This window comes from Ptychodera flava, chromosome 17 (assembly GCF_041260155.1).
Source record: "Ptychodera flava strain L36383 chromosome 17, AS_Pfla_20210202, whole genome shotgun sequence".
Taxonomy (NCBI): domain Eukaryota; kingdom Metazoa; phylum Hemichordata; class Enteropneusta; family Ptychoderidae; genus Ptychodera; species Ptychodera flava.
Window position 1 is genome coordinate 11,242,967 of NC_091944.1, and position 24,915 is coordinate 11,267,881.

The window sequence follows — 24,915 nt, forward strand, 5'->3', positions numbered from 1 at the left end:
AATGGCAACCAGTGTTGGAAGTTTTGATGCAATTTCTGAAGATAAGTTAAATATAAAACCACAGGACAACAACCAGGTGCCAGACTCTAGCAATTGCAAGGTCAAAGCGGTTAATGATGATGACATTGATGAAGACATTGATACGAGGTGTGGTTGGAAGTGCTGCCGTCCAAGATGTGGCCAAGTCTTCAGTACCCCAGTTTGGTTATGCGCATGTCTGAGTGCCTTCACAACTGTACAAGGCATGGTCGTGAATGGATTCGTCTACGTTAGCATCACTTCCCTGGAAAAACGATTCGAGCTCTCCAGCACACTGAGTGGTTTGATCGCCAGCTCCTACGACATCGCCGCCGCTATCCTGGTCCTCTTCGTGAGCTACTTTGGCGCCGTCGGAAACAAACCCCGCTACCTGGCAACGGGGTGCGTTGTCATGGGAATTGGCTCGCTCATATTCGCGTTACCGCACTTTACCACAGGGCTGTACGAGTATGAGAGAAGCACGTTTTCCGAGACTTGTACCCTGGACCTGAACAGTACTGTCCAGGATTGCAGGGAAAGCAAATCTGGATTGTCAAATTACGTGTACGTATTTATCCTGGGACAACTGCTTCATGGAATGGGAGCGACGCCGCTTTACACTCTGGGCACTTCATTTCAGGATGAAAGTGTCTCAAGAAAATCTTCTGGATTCTACATCGGTTAGATTTATTTATTTTGTTGATCTGTTTGTTTATTTGTTATTAATGTATGTTTAATTTTTTAATTTGTTCATTTTAAGTAGATCTAAAAAATATTACAGAAAACGTCCAGTTACCAGTCCCTGAAGATAAAGCCGTAGACGTCTTCAGAAAGTAAAGAATAAACGTCGTCTTCAGTACATTGCCAGTATTGTTATCCATAAACACAGCCATCTTTTGCGAAGTATTATCAGTGTCGTCCCAGCACAACATCTAGGGTGTCAAAGCACATCCAAGTATGCCTCCCTCAGTCTTAAGTTTGCCACTACATGACGTTTGGAAGTGGGTGTGATGCATTGTGTCTTTCTACTTACTATCTTTGCAGGAATCATTTTAGGTTTTTCATTACTTGGTCCTGGATTAGCCTATTTAATCGGAGGGCGTCTTCTATACACCTTCGTTGATTTCGACAAAGTTGACCCCTCAACGTGAGTAAAATTACCAAGAACCACCTTTCTCGTAGACCAAAGTACAGCTATACCGATATCCGTTATCGGACATATCGCGTAACCCCCGTCGTCCGCGCGCACGGGCCCGTTTATAACTACCTGATTTCGGGGAGCATCCAGCTGCCCGGACAAGAGACCGTGGCAAGCGAAATTGTGTAACCCCTGAACTAGTACAGGGCATGACTATCCGTTACTGAAAGTTTTGACGTTAAGACGACTATTGACAGACTATGATGCACATATTGTTAAAAAATGGATTTTAACTGTGTTGTAATATCCTTGTACTATCAATTGCATACTGTGACTTAAAAGCGTGGTATGTGGCAAAATAGGTAGATGTAATTTTTATTTTTTTTTTGGTGAATGCGATTTAAAACAAAAACATAGAGTCTGAGTAATCACAAAAATAATTCGATTGAATTAAATCTAAAGATTGTTTTCTAAAGTTGCTTGTTTTCTTATTAAGTCACTTGATATTATCTTCTCGCAGAGTATCGTTGATTCCCGAAGACCCTTCGTGGGTTGGAGCATGGTGGGTTGGGTTCCTCATCTCATCTGCCATGGCATTACTGGTTGCCATGCCAATGAGCCTGTTCCCGAGAAAACTGCCAGGTAAGAAAGAGGCAAGTTAAGTTGTTTACAGTGGAAGACAAACACAATATTGGACACTTTCGAGGTAGTCAATAATTTGAATTCATAAAAACTGTGTAAAAACAGCGGGCAACTTAAAGAACGAGGACATCATAGTAGCTGACAAGAATGCACATATACTTTGGCGACTTACCCTCTCCTACCGCCCTCTACATGTACCTGCCAATATAACGGCCTACCCGCTGACATACCTACTCAATCTCTATAGTTTCTACTGACAAATGTATGTGTCCTGAATACATACACATGACATTTCCACGCTACAGTTACCCCTTTTCCTGGCAAGTTCATATTTCACCATCAGGTCAAGTTTTTTTTTAAACTAGTCAAGAAAATCATGTCCCACATGGTGCATTTTAACAAAGACTTGAAGATTTGAAGGTCCCTGAAGACAAAAGATACTGTAAACATGATTTTTACAGACTAAAGCTACTATAACATACCGAGCCAAGTGGGTGAAAATACATATGGTTTTCGCTTAACACCGCTTTATAATGACTTGGCAGATGGGGAAGTGACACTGTCTGACAGGTATAGAGGGTAAAGGGTCACACTTGGGAACTACCATGTTGCAATATTAGTAACATTCATAGACACATGTACGCAATACCGTGGAGTACAGTGGGCAGGGCAGGACAATGGTCCAATATACCCTATTTGCGGTCCACTCGGCAAAATCACTTACTTCATAAATTATTGTGAACACCTTTTAGGATCGGCTAAAATTCGGGCTGAAAAGGTGTCCGAAGCCCATCAAGGAGGCGGTGGAACGGAGGTGACGAGTGTGGCCGGATTTGGCATGTCCATGAAAGATTTCCCAACAGCTTTGAAGATGTTGATCTGTAACGCGCCTCTTATGCTCGTCACCCTGGCTGGCTGTTCAGAAGGGCTTATCGTTTCGGCTTTCGCCGCGTTCATGCCAAAATTTGTGGAAAATCAGTTCGGCGTATCGGCTGGGTTTGCTTCAGTCCTCGTTGGTAAGATATGTTTCTCCCGATTGATTTTTTTTGATTGATTTATTTAGCACTTAAAAATGACCATACAGTACAAACAAGAAAAAAGACAAAGACAGAAGTGCTGGGATAACACAGAAAAGTTAAAAACTTATTTCCACTGCGGTCCCACGAAAAATAAAATCACAAGCAAATCGGCACGACAACAATTAATAAAAAACAAAATCATTTTGCTCACGTTGAATCATTGCTTCATAAAATACTTCTTAACTTTCTTTTAAACAGAGAATTTGAAGTAATACTCTGTATATTTCTTGGAACTTTGTTCCATTCAACACTAGCTGTATATACAAAACTATTCTGATAAAACCGAGCCCAACCTTGAATAAAAATAGAATAGGGTCCGGATCTCGTTCTATGGACATGACTGTTAAAAACAAAATTATCAGACAAATATTTCGGTGCTAATCCTAATGTAACTCTATAAACATGATTAAGTTTTATATATGCGACTCTGTGGCTAACAGGTAGCCATCCCATTTGTTTGAAGTGAACCGATTCAAGGTGTGCTCTTGCTGACATACCAAGGGCAAACCGTATAACTTTATTTTGGGAAGTTTGAAGTTTTGTTTGTTTTTTAAAGTCAAGGCACTATACCAGTAAGAGCTTGCATAATCAAAATGGCATTGTATCAAACAGTTAGCCAACAGTTTTCTCGTATGAAAATCTAAAAACTTCTTATTACGATATAAAAACTTGAGACGAGAACATGTCTTTTAATAACCTTAGATGCTACTGTTTCACCAGACAAGGATTGATCCAAGTCAGTACCAAGATATTGCACACACTGTTTTGCAGCGATGTTGACATCCCCACACAGAACCTGCATTTCCGAACACTGTTTTAATTTTCGACTAGAACCAAACAGGATAGATTCTGTTTTACCGACATGAAGAGACAATTTATTATCAATTAGCCATTCATTGAGATAACCCAATTCCTTACTAAGTTTGTTTGAATATGTTCAACATCTCTGCCAGACACAAGAAGAGCTGAATCATCAGCATATAAGAGCAATTTGCATGACACTGCTGATTGCATATCATTTACATATATTGAAAAAAGTAAAGGCCCCAGTATAGAGCCTTGCGGTATTCCACAATCAATTGAGTTTTTATCAGAAAGAGTATACCGTTCACGTTCACGGCCTGAGTTCTACCAGACAAATATGACTTGAACCACCGCACTGACTCTTTATTCAGCCACATGCATCAAGCTTTTCCAACAGTATTGCACGGTCAACCGTATCAAAAGCTTTCTGAAGATCTATCAAAACCATGCCTCTTAGCTCAAATTTATCCATATTTCAGCTAATATAGTCAGTACGGTGGATCAGACCGATGTCCGTAGAAAACCCAGGCCGCAAACCACATTGAAATCCATACAAAATGTCAAACTTTTGAAGATATTGTTCAAATTGATCGTAAACTACTCTTTTTAAAATTTTGGAGCCCAAAATCAAAGTTGAGATTGGACGATAATTTCCTTCAAAAATGTCATATCTCCTTTTTGTGAAGAGGTATCACTCTAGCACGTTTAAGTTCAGATGGCACTTCTCCATGATGAATAGACAGGTTTATAATGTGTGTAAGTGGAGCACTGATTTGTTGAGCTCCATCGATTACAAATCTAGCGGGAAGGCCGTCTAAACCAGCTGCTTTGTTCTCACCAATTTTACCGATAATATCAGTTATAACAGTCTCATCGACTACAGATAACCCAAAAGAATTCTGAGAAGCATTTTGTTTTGAGTAAAAATCTTGAACATGTTTGCGACCAAAACGGCCTTTGCTTACAGGTAATTTATGAAGTAATGAAGATGCAACTGATGTAAAGAAGTCATTAAACTTTTGTGCCACCTTTGAGCTATCAAAACTGATGTCATCCCCAAAGGCCAAACCAATATCGGAATTTGATGTACCTGTCTTTTTTGATGGAGTACCTAAGCTTCGTAGAGTTTTCCAGAGTTGTTTAGGGGAGTTAATGTATTTTTTATCCTAGATTTATAAAAGTCTGATTTAGCTCTAGTTATCATTTCACACACACACGGTTTCTTTGCCGTTTAAATTCTTTATACAAAGTTTCCCCACCCGTTTTGCGAAATTGTGAAAGTGTTTTGTCTCTAAGCTTCATAGCCTCTAAAATTTCTGAATCAATCCATTCTTCCGACCTTTGCTTTATTCTAACCTCCTTTATAGGAGCAAATTTATCAACTACTGTCATAAATGACGTTTTAAATATTTCCCAAGCCCTGTCGACGTTATCGCAATTAATAACATCAAACCAGTTGATATTTCTAAGGGCATTTTGAAATGTATTAATATCATAATTTTTCATTGACCGAATTTTTACAGTTCTATGCTGACCTTTTTTCTACGACCAACTTTCCTGGTACAATATGTTATTAAGTGGTCACTGATTCCCACTGGCAATACTAGAGAGGTAAACTTGATAAACTCACAGGACTACCGTCACAAGTCAAGATCAGCCTAGCGATATCAGCAAGAAATTTTGAAGACTAGCAATCCCCTGATCTGGTATGCTTTATCCAACGGTCTGCAAAATGTGTATTGCTTCAGTAATGTGTATCAGTGATACTAGTACTTTCCGCAATGCGGCGCCAAATCGAGAGGACGGAATTATTGATACGATGCATTCACTAGAAATCAAGATAAGTTAGAGTAAACTACATGGTGTACCCGAAAAGGGGCATTTCTACGTGCGTTGTCGTTTCCTTGTCACGAACATGACCTTGAAATATTTAAAGAGTATTTGCGTTCTCAAATCCAAAAGAGTTTCCTCATTCAGATGTCTGTTTGGTTTTCAGGAATCGCGGCTGTTCCTGGTGCCGGCGGTGGGGTGATTCTAGGCGGTTACTTTATCAAACGATTTAATTGGAAAGTTCGAGGAATAATTAAATTCTGCATCTTCTGTACGATAATAACCATAGTAATGTCTCCAATTCTCCTCATGAGGTGCCCGCTAGAACCTATCGCTGGAATATATGTGCCGTATAACTACACAGGGTAAGCCCCATCGATGTAATGTATGTGCGGTATAACTAATACGCAGGATAAATGCTATCAATGATATGTATGTACCGTATAACTACCACACAGGGTAAGCCCTAGCTACGGAAACACGTCGCACAGTCGTACGCCTAACATGACGTAAATTTCAGCGCATGAGTCATTATATTCATTGTATGATTATGATCCCTTCATTATTTCCTAGGACGGTTATCAAGTGAAGAGTTCTGTTTCTCTCCCTTTTCCCCTTCTCTGTGTATAAACTCTCATGAATGGATATACTCTGTGTCTGTCTGTCTGTCTGTCTGTCTGTCTGTCTGTCTGTCTTTTGTCTGTCACTGATGATCTCTCCCTACGCACTGTCTCTCAAAATTGTGTGCCAAGAGGAAAAGAGGATAAGTTTTCACGTCATACAAGTTGTACCAGTGATTTTATCCAAAACGTGATATCTTTTAACGAAGATACACATTAATCAATGTTTTAAAGCACAACATTTATCTCTGTCATTTGTCGTCAGTGTTGAAGAAATAAAACCAACTGGGCTTGAAGATACCAATCTCACGTCACCGTGCAATGCAGACTGTCAGTGCTCGACCGACGCTTATGTTCCCGTATGTGGATCTAATGACGTCATATATTTCGATGCCTGCCATGCAGGGTGTCAAGCAAAGAACCCGGATGATAATGTAAGTTCACAGTTTTAGATGTAGAAGCTGTAACACAGTACTGCCTTGTCCCGACAAACAAACAAACAGACAAACAAAAAAACAATAAATCAAAAGCTTAAATACGAGATATTTATGTTTTTTCTTAGGTATTTTACAACTGTAGTTGTATTAGCGAATACCAAGACGTCTCTCTGACAGAAGCGACAGCTACATCCGGTGTGTGTAATGATTTCTGTGTGCTCATGCCCGTCTACGTCTTTCTATTCTTCGTCATCATGTTTTTCAACTTCTGTGTCACGACACCTGTCACAACTATCACACTAAGGTAAGGATCAAGATAAATGTTTGTAACTAGGAATAATTCTAATCAAAAAGTTTCATATAAACAAGCTTTAGATGACGTCACATATTTACGCAACAACTGGCGGACGGTGGTGCCGTTACGTCTTTGAAGTTAAGTGATGGCGATTCTGAAAACAACCGTCAGAATGTTGATTTTACGTCATAAATATCAATGATCCCATCTCTTTCTATAATTTAGCAATAATTTTACCCCCTCCCAGCCAATAATGGATGACAGCGAACTTTGAACGATATATCGAATTCGGCTTCACCTCGTACATTTTGAGGGCGAAGTTTGCTTTCGTCCGTTGTGGGCCGGGGGGGGGGGGGTTACATTATTGCTATCATAGTTTTGACAATGCCAGTGAATTTGTAGATTAAGAAAACATCTAGGGCCACAATACTGTTATTCTTCACATTATCTTTAATAATCTTAGGGGATGACGTCATAAAATTCACTGGTATCGACAAAACAATAATACTGGGAAAATATTGTGTCAATCGCTGTAAAGGGAGTATCTATCGCCTTTCTCTGATAGTTTCCTTTAGTTTCTGTCTCTGTAAAATGTAAGAAAAAGACTTTTTCTGTCAAATGGTGTTGAGACCCATTTTGTACTAACTTTCATTTAAAGTTTCATGAATTAAAATTTTGTTTTTGTAGGTGTGTCCCTGAATCACAGCGAGCATTTGCCTTGGGATTTCAACTCATTTTTCTGAGGATTCTTGGTGAGTGACATTAATTATTTGTTTCACAATTTCGCGAGCTGCTTAATCGTGTGATTTGTGTATCAATGGAGTTCAGAATTGTTTTTGTGTAGTTCAAATCTGTTTTACTAGCATTTAAGTACAGATGAGATCATGTCACGGAAACAGGACATAAGGGAGTGATTCCGCTCAAAGGAGTATCTAAGCATCGTTCTTGTTCAGTAGATACCATAATGATGTCGTTGACATGCGATGAAGAAATGACGGTGTATACTTATAAATACATTTTAGTAATAACATGCTTATCCTGAACACAACTTGAAAGAAGGGTGCCATAGATTTCAAATTTGTCGTTGTTGTATCACGGCAGTTGCATTTGTCAGATAGTTGCCATACCAGTGTACAAGTAGTCTTGGTATTGTAAGCTACACGGTTGGACATTCTATTCAGCATAAGTACACGACTTGGCGCGTTTGTCCGCGATTTTCATTTTATTTCAGGAACTATCCCAGGTCCAATTCTGTTTGGCATTGCACTCGATTCATCATGCATATTGTGGCAGACCAATTGCGGGCAGAGAGGATCCTGTTTAATCTACGACAACTTCCAATTCGGATTGCGATTCTTTCTGATGGGATGCGGATTGAAGGTCTTTACTTTGACGTTTTGCTTGCTGTGCCTGTGCAGCTACAAAGCTCCACCAGAGCAAGCGGTAAATGACAGTGACATACGCCTCGATATCACCAAAGAGGATATGACGTCGGCTGAAACAGGAAGTGACGCACGCAGTGACAGCGTAGGTCAGACAAATGCTGCTTTTGCATCGGAAGATTGAATTTATAGTGAACACGACGCCTTGGTAAAGTATTATGTGCCTATTTGGAGAGTTCAGTAACTATGCAAATAAGCAAGTCATTTGCATGAAAATAACGATGTTATCATATCGGGTCTAAACCTACCGCTGATGGTAATACATGTATGTGACAATTCCAATTACATTTGTAAAAAATCTACAAATCACAGACTATCATCCTTGCAACTGCTGACTGCCCGTGATTAGCAACTTTTATTGAGCCAAGTTTTATTTTTCAAGTGTTATTGTCTCCAATGTAAACAAAATGACAGATCATGTTTGTTGACCATATATGTCGCGTTCGCCAATAAAAAACTAGTCATTCCAATCACATTGAGGGTTCTTGAGATGTCACATCAACAGGTTGTAGTAAGACAACAGGATGACATTTTCATGTATGTCGTAACTATGAAATTCATTAAACTTAAACAGTAAAAGAAATTTTCTTACGAATATATATATATATATATATATATATATATATATATATATATATATATATATATATATTGGCAACATAAATACCTTCACAAAAACTAGACTGGAAGATCCGTCACCCGGAGGCGCTCTCTACTCTCCCAGAGAGCGCCCTCGAGCGATGGGTCTTTCAGTTTACGCAACAACAACCTCAAAGTATTTTTATGACCATGCCAATTTGCCGATTGTCTCTCATAGCTCCCAATATTCTTGTAAAATATGATAAAAGCACACTCATTATACGTGGACATTCTCTCGAACTCCACGTCGTTTGAACACGGCACAATGCATTGGGTGCGCCCAGTGTATTGACTACCACTGCCCTCTTGGAATACCTATTCCTTCGTGTTCTTGTCCCTGTCCCGTTCTACAGCTGGTTGCGCAGTGCTTACGAAGCAGTGCAGTATTGGTGAAGATCTTGATCAAGGTCATATAAAACAAACAAAGCGACACACTGACGTTTTCCGTTTTTCAGAAGGACTGAAAATTAAAACTTGAAAAACTATTCATAGCATCATGGAAAAGTAACATCGGCTTCTTCACATGACATGCCGCGATAGTTTGAATTCCTGAAACCTTGCCTGACCTCCACTGGTATACTTAACTAAACAAGATTTACTCAATCCTATCCTTGCATAGCGAGGGCATTACCTGCTCTTTGATTGCAAGAACAGCGAAGCCAGCGGTCAAATCAAACAAAAACCAAGGTTATACTACCAGTTTCATCTCGGATAGAAATGAAAGCGATAACCGTTACAAATCTTTAACAAATTTTCCCATCTCATAGGTCTTTCCTAGTAAACACACAGTTGAGTGTGTAAGCAGGGTTTGATATCGTAGCTCAACAAATTGCTGGCCATCACATACACTTAAAGCCCCACTAGCTGTAACTCTGGAAATTTGTGGACCTCAAAATATCTTCCTATTCTGTCCTGGTTTTCTCTGAATTCTACCCTCTGAAGGGATATGGGCTTTTACTGCACTGGGAAACCATTCCTTTGTGAAACATTTGACAAGTACATTCACATTTTAACGGTTATTTTGATTTCCCGCCACTTTCAAAAATTGGTAATGTTACAAAGGAAACAGAACATACAATGTCACAGGCGAAAACATGCACCTCTATGCATTACATTGGACTACTCTGTGCAGTTTATGTGAGGATTTCAGTGAAGATATGAGGTATCCACGGTTTTGCTTTTTCTTCATTGAGCTACGATTTCACTGACATGTTTGGGCAAACATTTAATCGCAATGTTATCTTTATGTTGTTCAAAATTGCATATGCAGTCCCAGCGGGTAGTTAATAATAAGTGTATGCACACATCACCTAAATTAGTGCATTCTCACAAGCTTATTTTAGCTTGAAAGTAAAATCATAAACATACAGACATACAGACGCCACCGAGTCACCATATAAGCTCTTTTTGGTATTTATATACATACCAAATACAAGCTGAAAATTATGCTAAAAGATACAGCTAGTGGGGCTTTAAAGAAGATTGTAAAATGTAAAACTGAAATTTCAAAATTTTGTTGATTTTTAAGTGACTGAAGCAAATTCCTCCGAAATTCTTCCCTCGGGTCCATCGTAGCCCGGAAAACCCGTCACCTGAGGACGCTAGGTAGCGAGGAGAGGGGCGTCCTTTAGGAGGGAGAGGGGTCGTTCAGTGTATTGGTTTGCAGATATGTGACATGGAGGTCAATAGCAGAGGCACTGTTGCTAGTACTCAGTGTATATCATCCTGGTGCAATGAGCAATATGCGATTTTCTAATCAATGCATCCTTCTTTGTCAATCTAAAATCCGCCACCTTACGTGGCAGGAGAGAATATTCAAATATTTAGCTTATAATTTTATCTCCCTGCTTCATTTTGAGTACGGAGTGTTAACGTTTGAAAATCTTGTAAACGGGTCACACTGGTTTTCGATCACAAGCTGACAAACATTTCAACAAGGCTGTGCGTAGAGTCTAAACTGTGTCGTCTGTACAAAATTTGGACGGTCGCAAAAAAAGTCAAACAAAAATGAAATTGTCAATCAAAGTCGTAGAAAATGAGAACCTTTCGACCCGAAAGCAGACAAATTTTCGCTTTTGAGATGCGATGAATATATATGAATATATAGGTCTGCAAGTATAGGGTGGTCAAGCTTTGCAATCACGTTTTTGCGGGTCAGAGGTGAAGATTGTACGAAGATTCTGTTATCAGTTGCGATACGAAAAGATAGCGAGATTCACTGACATAAATACAGGTGTATGGTAATTTATGCTGATGAGCAAAACGTTCATTTGCCACTCCCATTTCCGTAAGATTGTTTTTTACCTTGCGTTTTACAATATGACGTCATGTATCTGTGATTGTACATGATTGATGAACCATCAACGACTTCAAAAAATCGAACCTTGTTTCGTTCTGAGACACAAAATATAGCGAATTATGAGGCTGGTTATCTACACCCAACTGTTTCGACATTCAAAGTAAACAAGACTGATAACTTGTGATCTAAAATTCTGATTATCAATTGAAAATAGGACCATTAGAAACCAAACGTCACAAAAATCAGTTTACCTATATTTGGTGACATTAGCTAACGATTAGGATAATCGTATCGATTTTGTCAATTTAAATGTAAAATCTGTCAGTTTAATGTGATTGGCTGTGCCATCTTCTATTTTTACTTACTGTGCTACCCTTTAAAGACAATGCTCTTGGTTGAACTTTAACAATGCGAAGATAGCGATCTCTCAGGTTGGAATTCAGCCCACATTGAAGCCTCCATGGCATGGAGTGTTTTAAAGTAACCCCTCAACACCAAGAGATGCGATGAACTCTATTTGTATGATAAGTTTGACCCCTGTCACTCTGTCTCTAGACTGGGGAGGTATTTATGACAAGGCTGTATCTGAAAGGTTCTGACACTTGTCACAGCGCGGAAACATTCCGTGGGTATTCTGACAGTGAGTAGCGTGTTTGCATTGGTTCTAATGTGATGTTCACAGGGGTTATTTAGGTGAATAAACTTTTTTCTGTAGCAGTGTCACCGCTCTTGTGGTGATCGTCACAATTTTTGACGGTCTGAAAGTTGATGGGGGATGAGTGAGAGAGGGAGAGAGACAGACAGACAGACACATACAGACAGACAGACAGACATATAGATAGACATAAATTTATAAATTGACACACAGAGAAAACAGAGGGACAGGTCAGACAAACAGATAGACATAGAAAGACAGACATTGACAGAAGACAGGCACAGGCGGCGGGACTGAGACACAGACAGACAGACAGACAGACAGACAGACAGACAAACAAACAGAATCAGAGACAGTCACAATGCTTAATAGGTTCTTTTCAATTGACTTTCCAGGTGAATATAACACGATTGGAACTAATTTTGGATAATTTGATGGTGAAGTAATGTCGATATAATCTGCAAAATGTAATCTCATCTGCTTTTCTTTTTTAAGTTACACACTTGTTTTTATGAGTCATCTGTAATATTGCTACATTCAGCTTTAGGGAACGTAACATTTTTGAAAAACTTGAAAATGTAAAGATCCTATTATCCCATATTAGTTCCAATCGTGTTATATGAATAAAAGCATAAAGACCATTTTATCCAATTACTTAACGAACCTTACAGCTTTCTGTAATACAAAATTCATCACAACAACGTCAGATAAATTTATCTCGTGCATCGATTGAAAACACACTTCATGGACAAATGAACTGTAATTATCTGCTCAGAGATCAAAAGAGTTACGGCCTGTACAGTTTGGGGCGTTCACGTGAGTCCAGCAGTAGCATGGTACAAATGCCGGGATTGTGTTTTGGTTGGAACAAGATGTCCGATTGATGGGGCTCGCTCAGTCAATTCAATTCTTCCTCGAGTCCCTGATAGAAACAAAAGAAAGTAGCTGAATCGGAAAATTTACTAAAATGTAATATTGCACATTCACTCGATGAGAGAATTGTATCAATTTGCACACCGTATTGGTCTGGTCCAGAAATGTTGGCATTCCCAGGGTCTCTTCTGTCACGTGATTGTTGCTAAATGTATTTATTATCTGATCCATTGTTGAACACAACAATAGTGGGTACAGCGGTGGATGGCAGCGCTACCGTAGTTTGGTGATGTCGCTTCTTGTTATTGTCTGGTAGCTGTGTAGAAATTCAAACTAGGTGAGTTGTTGTTTTTGTCGAGGTGGTCGTATTTCTTTAATACGTAAAATTCGTTTGGCTTTATTTTAACTTGATTATAATGTTCTGTAAAAAACATGTCATCGTTAATTGTACCTGCTTTGATGTTTTGCATCATAGTCTGGCAAACAGGATCTGATCGATTTTTGTCCCGATTTCATTTGGTTACATATCATGACAACCATTTAATACACTCTCAAACCATTCCTATATGAGTAATGTCGAAATAAATTTGACTCGTCAGAAAACAATGCTTATTTCTAGTATGTAATGCCGTTTTAGCGTATATCGAACGGGATGTTTTGAAACATTTATCAGAATCAGTGAATCCTTGTATTTTGAAACCTCTCTGTGTGCCTTACAGTTGTGATAACCCCTTGTATTTCAAAGAAAAGCCGTGTGTCCGTGAAAGGAAAGTGAATCCAACAGTCATCGTCATAATTTCCCGATTAACTGTCAAATTTATCACCAGATTGGATTTAAATTACGACCTCTACCATTTATCATGCTATACTAACTGACATTTTTTGTTAATGTAAGCCGGCAAGATTCTTGCACATTGAAAACACATCAGCATTTCAAATAGAGCACCTGCCTGTCTTCCAGCTAGGATCGAAAAAACTGATGCGTCCTATAAAGTTTGGAAGAATCGTAGTACAAGCTTTATGATTTCATTATGTAAACCATATAAATACTTTATTATCAGCACTTACATATCTCTTCACTGTCCTGAAATGTTTCTAGTGTGGAGGTAAATTATTTGCATCTATGAAATGTTCTTCAACGTTGAGTTAAATAGAGATTTGACAACTCTATCCAGGCAAGGGATTTCGATATGGCTAGACCATATCAGCTGATTCTTTCAACCAAAATGTCTATAACACTTCACTGGTAAATACTCGATGAATCATGTCAGATTTTCAAATGTGTGTCGGTGATTAAGGGCATCGATCTGATAATATCGTCAAAACTTGAGTCTAACGGTCGACAGTACAGTGTCAAATAAGTAATCAAACAGAATAAAGCGGCGGGTGTATCTTTGTTATCATCGCTTCTTAATCCAAACATGACCCGAAGTGTCCTGAGTCCGTCACGTGATGTCACCGAAGCTGTCGCTGATTGAACAGCTGGGTTGTACAAATTAAAATAATGGGATGGAATGCGGATGACGACAAATCAACTTATCTTTAGGGGTCTACGGCATCTTCAACTTAATCAATTTATTTTTGGCAATGTTGTAGTCTAATTAAGTCCTATTAATGTTATTGTTATTGTTTTTTATTGGGGTAGAAATGTCCCCGCCGTCAGAAAACGCCCCCTTTTTATTTCACCATGCTAAATAATCGATGGCAACGGTTCAGTTCATTTACTTCTCTGTTAGGTTACGATATGAACTGAATTAGATCAAGTCGAAAATATTCAATCACCAGGACTTTGCTTAAGAATTAGCAACAACAGACGTTACTTACTTTTGAGGTGATAAGTGACGGATTTTTGTCCGGTGTAATTAACCCTTTGAGCGCAAAAGTCTATTTTTGTCCCCTATTATAAAATAAAGCGCAGTCAATTTTTCTCAGATTTTTGCCAAAATTTTGAGAAAAAACTGTAGCCACTGAAAGGTGATGTCCAGTTGGTCCAAAATTATAAAAAAGTACAGAAAGATTCATAAAAATTGGTAAAATGTTGGACCTAAAATTTTGGCGGGAAAAAATTACAGCGCTCAAAAGGGTTAAGTCGTCAAAATTTAGAATTGAATTTTAAAACTGTTGAGACGTGTATAACATGCAAATTCACCAATGCTGTTTCACAGAAGACCAAACCTGGACATTTGCCGCTGACCCATCCAGTTGCCTTGCACGGATCGAAAACGACGAGATCAAACGGCCATGGAAAAATCGGAAGCCAATGGAGAGGCAGCCACCGATACTGTTGACAATGGCAGCATCAAGGAGAATGGATCCATTGCCATGGAAGTCGTGGAAGAGTCTCTAGATTGTGGATGGTTTGGAATTCGTCCAAATTGGCTTCAAAGATTCAATACAGCGCCATGGCTCGCAGCAGCAATAAGCACTTTAATGTTCGTTCAGGGACTTGTTATCAATGGGTTTGTATACATCAGTCTTTCGACCATCGAAACGCGCTATGGCTTTCCCAGCACAGCCTCTGGTATAATAGTCGCCACCTATGACTTGACCGTTGTCGTGCTCATTTTGTTCGTGTCCTACTTCGGAGCGACTCGCAATAAGTCCCGGATGTTGGGAATAGGAACGGTCATTATGGGTTTCGGGTCGTTGATGTGGGTGTTACCGCAGTTGACGTCGGGATACTACAATTATGACACTGGATACGGCGAGGAAGAGGTCCTATGCAGACGACAAGAGAACGCAACGTCATCAACGGATTGCGACGAGGATTTCGAGAACGTTTCGTACTATTTTATCATATTCATCTTGGCCCAAGTTTTACACGGCATTGGTGCGTCGCCTATCTACACAGTGGGGATCGCATACGTTGACGAGAACGTTAGCCACGACAGATCAGCATGGTATATGGGTAAGATAAAATAATTTGAAATATCAACACTGATGAATATAAAACGACGTTGTGAACAGCAAGGAATATTCATATGATGTTACAAAATAAGATAAGTTTGATTTGTGTTCCTGGGAAAGGTTTTATATTTAGTTAAAGGTTGCCATATGTAACTTCGGATAGTACACACCAACTGTAAAGTATAGAAAGTGTTTAACATACACAGACTGTACTTTTCTATTGAAGGTGTACTGAACGCTTCCTCTATCTTTGGTCCTTGTGTCGGATTTCTCTTTGGCGCCATTTTCCTCAGCTTCTGGGTGGACCCAACTGTGGCCGATGAGTGAGTACATGATAATAAAAATCGTCAGACTTTTTGACGGCATCGTCATTGTCCACAGAGTTCCACATATGTGTCCGTTAGCTTCGATACGCATGTAATTCAGTCTCCTCATTGATTCATTCAGTGTCGAGTCTCATCTCGGATGATTTGTTTCTTCGAAATTTATTTCCTCCAGTGTCACAATAACACCTGACGATCCCTCCTGGGTTGGAGCTTGGTGGATTGGATTCGTCATTGGTTGTGTCTGCGCATGGCTGGTAGCTATTCCTGTCGGGGCATTCCCGCATGAATTGCCAGGTTAGTTTTATGCATCCATATGTATAGTCACGCGAGATCTTTACACATAACGTGAGAGAAAAATTGTTTTCACAAGATATTGCATACTTTGCTTCAAGTACATCTAAAATCTTCAGTACCATCAACGACGCTCACTTAAACTTTTTCACTGATAGCTGCATGGAACACGATCTTTTAAAATGCTGGAATGAACCTGTACTTGTTTCCAGAGACGAAGAACCTGGAACGTAAGTGCACTGCCCACTACAACGATGACCTTGAGTTACTCAAGACAAAAAGTGGTTTTGGACGAGGCTGGAAAGACATGTGGCCGGCTACGAAAATGTTGCTGAAAAATCCGACTTATATGTTGGTTTGTTTTGCAAAGGCGGTGATGTCGTTCGTTTTGGCGGGCTTTACTCCATTTGTACCAAAATTTATCGAAAATCAGTTCGGTTTGACTTCGTCTGTTGCAGCAATAATTCTTGGTAAGCGATTCCTGTTTTACACTAACATATTGCAGAATATAAAGCGATATGAGTCGTGTAGATTGAAATAATGCGCATGGAACATAAGCTTTGACTATTAATCAAAACTTTTCTCTGGTGAGGTCAAAAGTTACAAATATTAGATTTCAACATTATTTCAGTTCTGTACCAATTTCTGAACAAGCGGCCGATGACGTAGCATATACATTCTTGAGTGGGAACGGTTTAAGGTAGAACGCACCTCGGGGACAGATATTTGGACTCTCAAACTTTTACAATTCTCTTCTGATATACCACATGTTGGAGTTCATTTTAAAGCTCTTGGCGAAAGAAAACTTTTCACCGGCTTAGTTTTTCGAAATTCGAAAATTTTCATTTTTCTCCATAGACTTAACACAGGGATGGCGGCCATTTTGAATTTCTAATATCGGTAAATCTTGGGAAATTTGTTTCTCTGGTACCAAAATTTGCACGGTGACCCCTATTTTTATTTTTGATTTTGAAAGATAATGATTGAAAGATTCCTAAATGAAAGTTTGAGCAAAAGTTTAAGTCTTTCACTTTCGAGGTGTATACCACCTTAAGTGTTTTCTTCATTTCCTAAAGACGATAGCATCGCTAATTCAGCTATTATGACTCTACATAGAAAGCGTTAAGTGTCATGAGTCTTCTTCACCTATAGCGGCGACGGCAATCCCTGGTGCAGCTGGAGGAACTCTGTTGGGAGGGTGGATCGTCAAGAAGGGAAAACTTGAAGTGAAAGGAACGGCAAAGTTTAGTTTGCTGATAACTGTCCTCACTTTTATATTAATGCTGGTGTTTATGTTGAAATGCCCCACTCAACCTGTGGCTGGAGTGGTGGTACCCTATGAAAAACACGAGTAAGTTTTCTCAAGATTACCAACTTTTCGATTGTTTGGTTGTACAGTTTTTAAGCTTGATTGTTTATAATATAACGCTTTCTCGCATCATTTTGCAGCGTCATTGACATCAAAGGTTCGGGTAACGGTGCTGACTGAACCGCAGAAACTTACATGTAAACTGGTTGTCGTCTGTCAAGAAACGTCATATCCGCGATATAACACGACATATTCTCCAAACAAACAAACAAAAACGCCCACGGAGATATTAACAAATTGAATCTTTGAATAAATTTAAGAAATACAAGGCATACTCAAACATTTCTGAAAAAATCTCTTCGAAACTTTTGCAGGGAAATGGTGTTTCTAGATCTCGATCAAGTTAATCTGACGCATGCGTGCAATGTCGACTGTCAGTGCGGCGGCACTGGGACCTACTCTCCCGTCTGCGGTGACAACGATCTGGTTTACTTCGACGCATGTTATGCAGGTTGTACAGACACACCTGACGAAGGAAAGGTAAGGAAGGACGGAATGAATGTCTAATCTACTCACATTTTTGTCTGAAGGTTTGCAAATTATGCATGTTGCACCATATACCAGTGAGTCATTTGGGCTTTTAGTGCTTGTCAGTAGGCCGATCAGCTCAATTCACTTATTTGTTTCTGTGTGGTGTCTTGTTATTTGGTATGAATCGAGAGTGTGCAGCGCTCGTAAATATCATCATTTAGAAATGAGACCAGAACAAAATAACGGTAATTTTGAGGGAGAGTTACAAGATAAACAAATAACAAAAGCAAAGAGAATCAAACATATCTACTTTGTTGCTCAGATTATAAAATGCATTTCCTAAGTTGTCTGAACTCGAAGAATAAATAGATTTCTACGACATGTGAAGTTCATGCTGTTGTAAAATAAGAATTAACAGACAGCATGCACCTCAAATGATTCTCAATTCTGATAATCTGTAAAATAAGAGCTTTAAAAAGCCAATCTAAGCATAGGAAGTCAACAAGATACTTTTAGTGAATTTTACAGGGCCTTGTGAGACAATTTCAAAATAACAACTGAAAGTCATCGAATCGAAATAAAATCATGTTTACTCTAAAGGCGGTCTTAACCATCGATTTCTGTTGTACTACTTCTTATGTTTGCCGATATAATCTATTTTCAGACGTATTATAATTGCAGCTGCATAGATTCTGATGACCCCAGTGAACCGGAAGCATTTTCAGGAAAATGTTCCATAGATTGCTGGGAAATCTACGTCTTCATTGTATTCTTTTTCTTCATCATGTTGTTGGGCTTCTTGGTTTTGGCGCCGACAACGATCCTTACTTTGAGGTTAGCTCTTTTGTGCATTTTGTAATTTTCATTTTTATATCCTTATTTATGGTGCAACGGTTGCCTTGGTCATGTGACAAAGAAAGCCTAAACGACGTCTAAATGACATGACGATACATATATAGATACATACATAAATAAATACAAGATACATAGATACATACTTTGATACGTAGATACATACATAAATACATATATACACATACATACATACATACATACATACATACATACATACATACATACATACATACATACATACATACATACAGACATACAGACTGACAAACAAACAGACAGACGGACAGACAGACAGAAAATAGATACATAGATACACATACATACATACATACATACATACATACATACATACATACATACATACATACATACATACATACATACATACATACATACATACATACATACATACATACATACATACATACAGACTGACAAACAAACAGACAGACGGACAGACAGACAGACAGACAGACAGACAGACAGAAAATAGATACATAGATACACATACATACATACATACATACATACATACATACATACATACATACATACATACATACACACACACACACATACATACATACATACATACATACATACATACACACACACACACACACATACATACATACATACATACATACATACATACATACATACATACATACATACATACATACATACATACATACATACATACATACATACATACATACATACATACATACATACATACATACATACAGACTGACAAACAAACAGACAGACGGACAGACAGACAGACAGACAGACAGACAGACGTAACGATACAGACTTCAAAGGACTCGAGTTCGTCGACAACGAACATCATGATAACGTGACAACAAACTCCTTGACAGTGCTCATGAAACGCCTTCATTTTGAATTCAGGACTATTTCAGTAATTTTCCAGTTTTGATTTTCTACATCGGACAGGTGTGTCCCTGACGTACAAAGATCCTACGCTCTTGGAGTTTCATCAATCTTGTACAGGATACTTGGTAAGTTACAAACTCTGAGACCTGTGTATTTGCTATAGCAGTATAGATATATGGTCGATTGTGCTATAGAAAAATTGTGATCAACTGAGTGCATATCACATTTACTTTAAAGGGATATAGTCGTCGGAACTGCGCCTGTGCGAGTTTCTTGTTTACAAACAATGTATTTCGTGCACCTCATCATGATAGCTGCAACATTTAAATTATACGATGATAGATTATGACAGACATGTTTTAACTGTCATCAATCACAATTGTGCCTTGGATACATTGTTGCCATGGGTCGTATGGGTCCCATACGACCTTTGAGCGCAGTTCCGACGACTATATCCCTTTAAAAGGAGCTGAGAACTTAACATGATTTTAAGTCAAAATTATTTTTATTCTGATTGTCTCTATTCTCCAGGCACCATACCTGGACCGATTGTCATTGGAGCACTGATCGACAGTTCATGCCTTGTGTGGCAAGAAGTTTGTGATGTCACAGGGTCCTGCTGGATCTACGATAACGACGCGTTCGGGTTAAAGTTCACCGTGGTTGGAATGATCGGGTTCGGAATTTCATCTCTATTGTACGTCGCCATGATCTGGGTCTATAAGCCACCACCTGAAGAGAATCAAGAGGAGCTTAAACCCAGCGACTCGATGCAACCTATATCATCGATGGAGGCGGAGACAAAGGCGGCGACTATCCAACGCGAAACAAGCACTGTGTCACTGCTGGGCTTCACCAAAAATGACCCGGATGTCGCGAATACAGAAACTGAAATTAAGCAGTGACACATGAATATTGCTGAAAACTAGAAACGTTAAATGGTTCAATGAAAACGTTGTTCACGTATATAAATGTATAGAAATATATAGAAATATATATGTATATGTATACATATATTTATATATGTATATACTATTCAATCTCAATTCTCCTTAGAGTCTAAAAAATGGGATCTATTCGAAAAACAAACAAACAAACAAAAATGTGCACGTTTACTATCAGGTAGCTAGATTGCATCCAAAAATCTAAAATAGTAAATGTTATTTTTAAGAAGTTAGTATATCATGAGTGTAAGCCGGTTTTAGGAATAATTGTTGAACTTGAAATACAATAATTTCTACCTCAGTTCCAGACGCTACGATGATGACGTCAAGGCGCCACCGTCGTGACGTCACGACACTACCATGAAGACGTCGGCAGACTACTGTCATGGTAACGGCTATTACCGCCACACTGACCATTTCTCCGTCACAAAATACCAGATCCCGAATATTTCATACCAATTATAATTAATAAAAGTTTCTACGAACTGAATGGAATAAACAAGTAAAGCTGTAAATGCTATGTCTTTAGCAAAAAGACAACTTGTACTGATGTACATTTAATTGACTTGCAAAAGAATGTTACCGTGTATAAATTTCTATTAGCTATCAACTGTATATGAAAAATTTCAACAACCTGTGTTTTCTGGGCGGTTTTGCGGTCATAGTTCAAATGGGATGTACAGTACTGTACGAACTTATTCAGAGATTACAATCCTTAAACGCAATCAATGCAAACCTTTTATACAAGAGACATTTTAGTGAAAAAACTATCAAAGCTTTTTGTTTAACGTGGTACTTCTGAGTTTAACTTTCTGACAGATATATTCTGATTGACAGACTGAAATTATTGACATTAATACAGTATTTTGTATGAATTTGTCATTACACCCCGCTGACACCAGCGACCTTCGTTGTTAGTTATATCAAACTTACGTAATGGTGAAATAAATTCTTACAAGTGATACTTCATGATGCGCATGCGGACGATTCCTTTAAATCACCATGGTGTGCAACAATTCTCACTCTTACAGAGCTGACGGTCAGTGTCTCTAGTAAACCACAATGTAGACATGGAATAATACAAAAGAAAACGCTTAAAGTTAGGTAAATCACATTCAATCAATTTATAGAGCCAATGTAATCCAGGGCAGGCCACTAAAACAGCTTAATTCAAGTAAGCAAATAAGTGTACAGGGGCAGGCAAACTTGAGGGTTTCATGCAAAAATAGTCTTAGTAAGCGATTTCTTGGCGGGGAAAGGGCGGAATCTAGTTTTGTATCATCGGGAAAGTGAGAAAGCGTACCGTGATCCTCTAAGGAAACTTATAAAGAAACAAACTATTGGAGTTTACCAAATTTGAAATTACGTATCAGGGGAGGGCAGTGTAGGGACCTAAAGTTTTCGAGGGTGCAATGGGAGTTTTTATGGGCAGAGAGTTAGAGGGAATTTTCCGGATATGGGCTGTGGGAATTCACGGAAAATGTGTTGAATAGGAGCTCGACGGAGGGGTATGGCGTTTCAAGTGGGGCAGGAAATTCTATCTGGAACAAGAGTTGGGGCAGTGACAAATCAAAAAGGGGAGCTTAGTTTATCTCCTGTTGTAATGGTTTGATGATCGGCGACATTTCAATTTAGACCCCAATGTGCTCAAACCTTTGGACAGAAATTTTCCTCTCTAAGTTTTACACGCTTCGTATATAGAGATTTTGAACTCATTTATATTTGGTTGCCTGCAATAATCTCGACACAATTGACTATCCTTTAATCTGCCGTAATAAATCATAATTTTGACAATATCTAATATAAAATGACATTTGTCGAACCAAATCTAAACCAATGTATTAACAAGAGGTTATCATTTAACATGATAATTAATATTTCACCCATTTCCGAAATCCAAGGCGAGAAGTCCTGTTTACTCCAATGCTCCTTTAGAATAAGTTTTACGACAAATTGTGACATATTGACTGACAGAAATAAAGTGCCGCAGTGCAAATTTGTGGCTTGGCAAACATTGTGCGAAATGTTATTGTTGATAATTGAATTCCTGTCCTGACTGTAAGTGACTGGTCAACAATAAAATATGAACATACGTTACATGTATACGCACTGTGTTGACAAGGCGGTTGCATTTAAGTTTGCCAGCTAGCGTAGACCGAAAAGGAAAGAAAAGTTACCGCGGCATGTTTACAAAATCCTTGAAAAACAGCAACCATAAATTAACAGCCAATTTATTGGAATAATGCCAGTTGCTATTTTAGCATTCACTTTCCTTCCAGGCGAAAGAGAGGTGCAAGTGCAGAGAATAAAATGAACATAATGTATGGATTCGACAGAGTATCGCGTCAATAGCTTCCGTGTTTAGAAAATAAGAGTATCGAGGATGAGTACAATGCACTTCAAATAAACGTAAATGATACAGTAACGTGTTGCTTGCAATTGAAAATTTTTATCTAATCCGTGATCAGGATACGAACAAGACTGTACTGAGGGAGGGGTGTGGTGACTCATCGAATGACTTAAGGATTTCGATTTAATCAAGTTAATCATCGAAGTTAGTTGTCAAAATACTTCACACGTCACACATCAGAAACATCAAATGTTTTCAAAACATTGACTGAGGGCGTTTAATTCCTATGTTGATTACGACATACGATAGAGATCACGCAGATTTGATATTCCAAGGTGACGGTGAAATACATTTATTTTAAAAATAATACACGTAGCGACTAGTTTAGTGCCTTTCGGAGGTACTAGTATTCGGTTCTTTTGTGACGACGAGACACAACAGTGAATACGTCACATCATCAAGTACTATTCGAAACGTCACAAAAGACAGGAGCCTATTTATGACATCAGCTTGAGGCGTTCCCATTTTTGCGGAGCATCCGAGTCGACGCGTGGAGCGGAAATATATGTAAAAAATGGATTTCCTACGGTACATTGTTTATGCGATCAAACATGCAGGGCCAAAATTCATAAATTTGGAAACATTTTGTTTACTGAGTTCGTGCGTTTTGCGCAGACTTAATGGTAGTTGTTGTTTGACTACATCAGTCAAGAACTTACTCATCACCGTGCGCAACCGTATTGACCATATCTCGAGAAATGAAACGCCAACAAACAGACAGGCCAACAAAAATCATCCTGAACAGTGTAACACATGTACAATTAAGGTTGCTTACAAACACGCATCTGTATTGACGTTAAAACGAATGTTCTTAATTTTTCATACAATGTATTTGTTCCGTTAGAAACTCGATTTACAGTCACGTTTCTGTTTTCCACTTGCAAAGTTTATTACCCGTAAAGGAATATGGTACGCATGGAGAGAGTTCAAATTCAAGGATACGTTTATCAGTGAGCCAATAGAGTCACCGGAAAACGACGATTTGACCTTTGATGAAGCTGAGATTTCGGCAGCGACCATAGATTGCAAAGTCTGTGAAGGTCTATGTGTATTTGTGTATTAGGATGTCTGGCCACTTTGATGAAATAATCTTCATGTATTATATCTTTTACGAGACATCGGTCGACTTACATCAGTTTTGAAAAATCAAATTTCCATCCATCATCTGAGAAATTTAAGAAGATACCCTGAAATATTTCATGATAAGTTTTCGGGAAGTTCCGGTCACTTCTGATGATCATAGAACTAACGAAGTCAAGCTATCGATGATGAATGCAAGCCGCCAAGGAATCATGTCGAGTTATGTTGAATATTCTTGGATGTGATTTTCAGATATGGAATATCTCTTTGGATCAAAATTCACAAAACTTACGAAGGTAAAATTAGAAGGAAGATACCGATGAGTTGAAATATCGCAATGTGTTTTCCACGTGATAAACACGTGCTATTTCATGAAATGAATTTGAGCATTCTGTTTTCTAAGTAATAAATGCCTGCAATTTACATTTGTATGATGGGAACGTCGAATCCATCGTACGAAATCATTTAACATCTTTTTGACGAATGTTTTATGATGCTTAAAGTGCGTAATTGCGATACACTGGAATACTGTGTATGCTCAGTGCATTGGTTATCCAACTACCCAAGGTGACATTGACGTTTCGACGCTCTGCG

At 38.7% G+C, this 24,915-nt stretch overlaps 2 protein-coding genes across 2 annotated transcripts; both read left to right on the forward strand.

Annotated features, from left to right (window-relative positions):
• Nucleotides 1-8,764, forward strand: LOC139115401 (solute carrier organic anion transporter family member 4C1-like). Its single transcript, XM_070677487.1, has 9 exons — nt 1-698; nt 1,063-1,165; nt 1,677-1,798; nt 2,551-2,814; nt 5,678-5,876; nt 6,397-6,565; nt 6,694-6,872; nt 7,551-7,615; nt 8,095-8,764. Exons 1-9 carry the CDS (start codon nt 2-4, stop codon nt 8,427-8,429), a joined length of 2,133 nt encoding a protein of 710 aa, XP_070533588.1. The 5' UTR covers nt 1; the 3' UTR covers nt 8,430-8,764.
• A 4,072-nt stretch (nt 8,765-12,836) lies between these two features.
• LOC139115402 (solute carrier organic anion transporter family member 4C1-like) lies at nt 12,837-22,855 on the forward strand. The gene is made up of 10 exons (XM_070677488.1): nt 12,837-13,108; nt 14,937-15,679; nt 15,905-16,001; nt 16,177-16,298; nt 16,508-16,765; nt 17,448-17,646; nt 17,979-18,144; nt 18,800-18,969; nt 19,948-20,012; nt 20,419-22,855. Exons 2-10 carry the CDS (start codon nt 15,013-15,015, stop codon nt 20,790-20,792), a joined length of 2,118 nt encoding a protein of 705 aa, XP_070533589.1. The 5' UTR covers nt 12,837-13,108; nt 14,937-15,012; the 3' UTR covers nt 20,793-22,855.
• The last annotated feature ends 2,060 nt before the right edge of the window (nt 22,856-24,915 follow it).